This window comes from Triticum urartu, chromosome 7A (genome assembly GCF_056163025.1).
Source record: "Triticum urartu cultivar PI428250 chromosome 7A, HENAU_Tu73, whole genome shotgun sequence".
In the NCBI taxonomy this organism is placed as follows: domain Eukaryota; kingdom Viridiplantae; phylum Streptophyta; class Magnoliopsida; order Poales; family Poaceae; genus Triticum; species Triticum urartu.
Genome location: NC_141879.1, coordinates 66,798,926 through 66,801,001, shown reverse-complemented (window position 1 = coordinate 66,801,001; position 2,076 = coordinate 66,798,926). Strand labels below are relative to the sequence as shown.

Sequence of the window (2,076 nt, the reverse complement as noted above, 5' to 3'; positions counted from 1 at the left end):
CAAATAATGTCTCTCAAATAACGGAGTAAATCGTGGAGATAACTCTCTTCTACCTCGAGCCAAAGAACCGATCGTGTAGTTCATTCGTGCGTAAGAAACAGCCGAGCTCGTTTGGTCCAGTCGAGTTAACCGAGCTAAGACCGGACCGGACCGGTCGACTTTCGGGCCGAAATTCCCAGCTCGGACCGGCCTATATTCCCAGCGGGCCAGGACTGATCGGTCCGGTCCAGGTCGGTCCACGAGCGGGCCAAAAAGCCCGCTCGGTACGTCCAGCCTGAGATGCAAGTATGTGAGAGAATACCGTAGAACAATTTACACATAGACGGCTAGAAGATCATGCATGTTTATGCAAGGATGCACGGATTACACACACAGTTTACATCTGATCTTTTACACAAAAGGAAGGCCAAAGCATGTCCCTTCGATTCGGACCGACATGTCCAATGTACTAGGTGATGCATCTCTCACTACGTACAGTTTCCACGGTAGGTCTCCTGGCCCCGAGCTTCACGCATGCATGCATGGGGACTTATCTCGATCAAAAAGCAACTCAGCTTCGAGCCTGGTGCCCGACGTCGACCGGAAGCTCTCCCTAAGCATCATCATCATCATCAGTTTCCATGTCGTCCACAGGAACATCGCCAAACACATGCAACCCCAAGGCAGCTATCCACAAGAAATGTAGGTGTGCAGCAGTACAATCTGCGGTGGCGGCGGGCGCCGTGACGACCTCGCGACGGCACATGGGACAGCTCTCTTTCTCCTGCAGCCACCTCTCTACGCACCGCCCGTGGAACCGGTGCCCGCACGGTGTCTCCTTCCACGCTGCGGCGTCGTCCTCCTCCAAGCAGATCGGGCAGATGAGCTCGTCGTCGTCGTCGTCGGACGGCGCGTCCACCGTCTTCAGCGCCCCGGCCACCAACGCGGCCAACTCCGAGTCGTCTGGATCTCCCATGACGCCGAGGAACGCGGAGTCCTCGTGGCCTCCTTCTTCTTGTGGCAGGTCCATGGCAAGCGATGGCATCAACCTAGCCATCGCGCGTGATGGTGAAGTGAAACCGGATCTGATCGTAGGAGATCGATGTTCGGGGAGGCAATGGGAATAAGCGAGCGTATGTGCGGCAGTTTACTTATAGTGCTTCGGGCTTGGATGGTAGGAGAGGAGATCGATCGGGAAACACGTTCTCGTGCCGGAGTAGGACAGGATTACCACGGCTACGTACGCCCGACTTCATTTCTATATCGATGTCGATCCGGCAGGAAGGGAAGCAAGAGTTCGTCTCTGATCGGCATGTTGGGCAGTTGGAGTCCGTTATGGCGGGATTTTCCAACGAAATTTCTACTGAACTTCGGATTTCATATTACCACGGGTACGCCCGACTTCATTTCTACTGAACTTCGATTTCGGATTTTCCAACGAAATTGACCGTGCAACTCTGTTTTTTAGAAACACCATACACAGCCAGACGCTCATCCACCCATCCCTATGAACGCACATCTTACCTCTATGAGCGCCTCCGAGTGACCGAACTGGCACATTATCTTGATATTGACGAACTCGCCATATATGCTTTTGTAGTCGACAGGAACATCTCTTTCCATTGATCGCACAGTGCTAAAAGGCCTGAAATAAAATGAAAAAAATGCGAGCACGAGCGTTAAGTCTAGGACTTGAATCCTAGTGGGCTGAAGATATCACTGTCATTCTAACCATCTAACCACTGGTTGGTTTGCAACTTTGTTATAAGACTAGTGACACGTCTGATCATATTTTGCAACATAGCGTATGTAGATATTATTTTCGTTCACTTAAAACCTAGCTAAGCGCCATCCCCCAACCTCACCACCATTGCTGCCGGCTGGTGTGGCGGCGCCTGGACCCATGTCCCTCTTGTTATGGTGGCGCTGCTTATCCGCGTTTGCAACGGCCTCTTAGGACATCTCTGACTGATCCCAATAACCAGTTAAAGGAGGATAAATTCGTTTTTTCTTCTCTAACCAAGAACTAACATAACCCAAAAAACCGTTGGGCCGGGGGGGGGGGGGGGGGGGGGATTTACACCGACTCGATCGCGA

General features: G+C 52.2%; 1 protein-coding gene across 1 annotated transcript; it reads right to left on the bottom strand.

Moving 5' to 3' along the window:
* Window positions 1-314: 314 nt before the first annotated feature.
* Window positions 315-1,036, bottom strand: LOC147957858 (E3 ubiquitin-protein ligase Os06g0535400-like). The gene has a single exon (XM_087537835.1). The coding sequence runs from the start codon at window positions 1,034-1,036 to the stop codon at window positions 593-595; it is 444 nt and encodes a 147-aa protein (XP_087393961.1). The 3' UTR covers window positions 315-592.
* Between the last annotated feature and the right edge of the window lie 1,040 nt (window positions 1,037-2,076).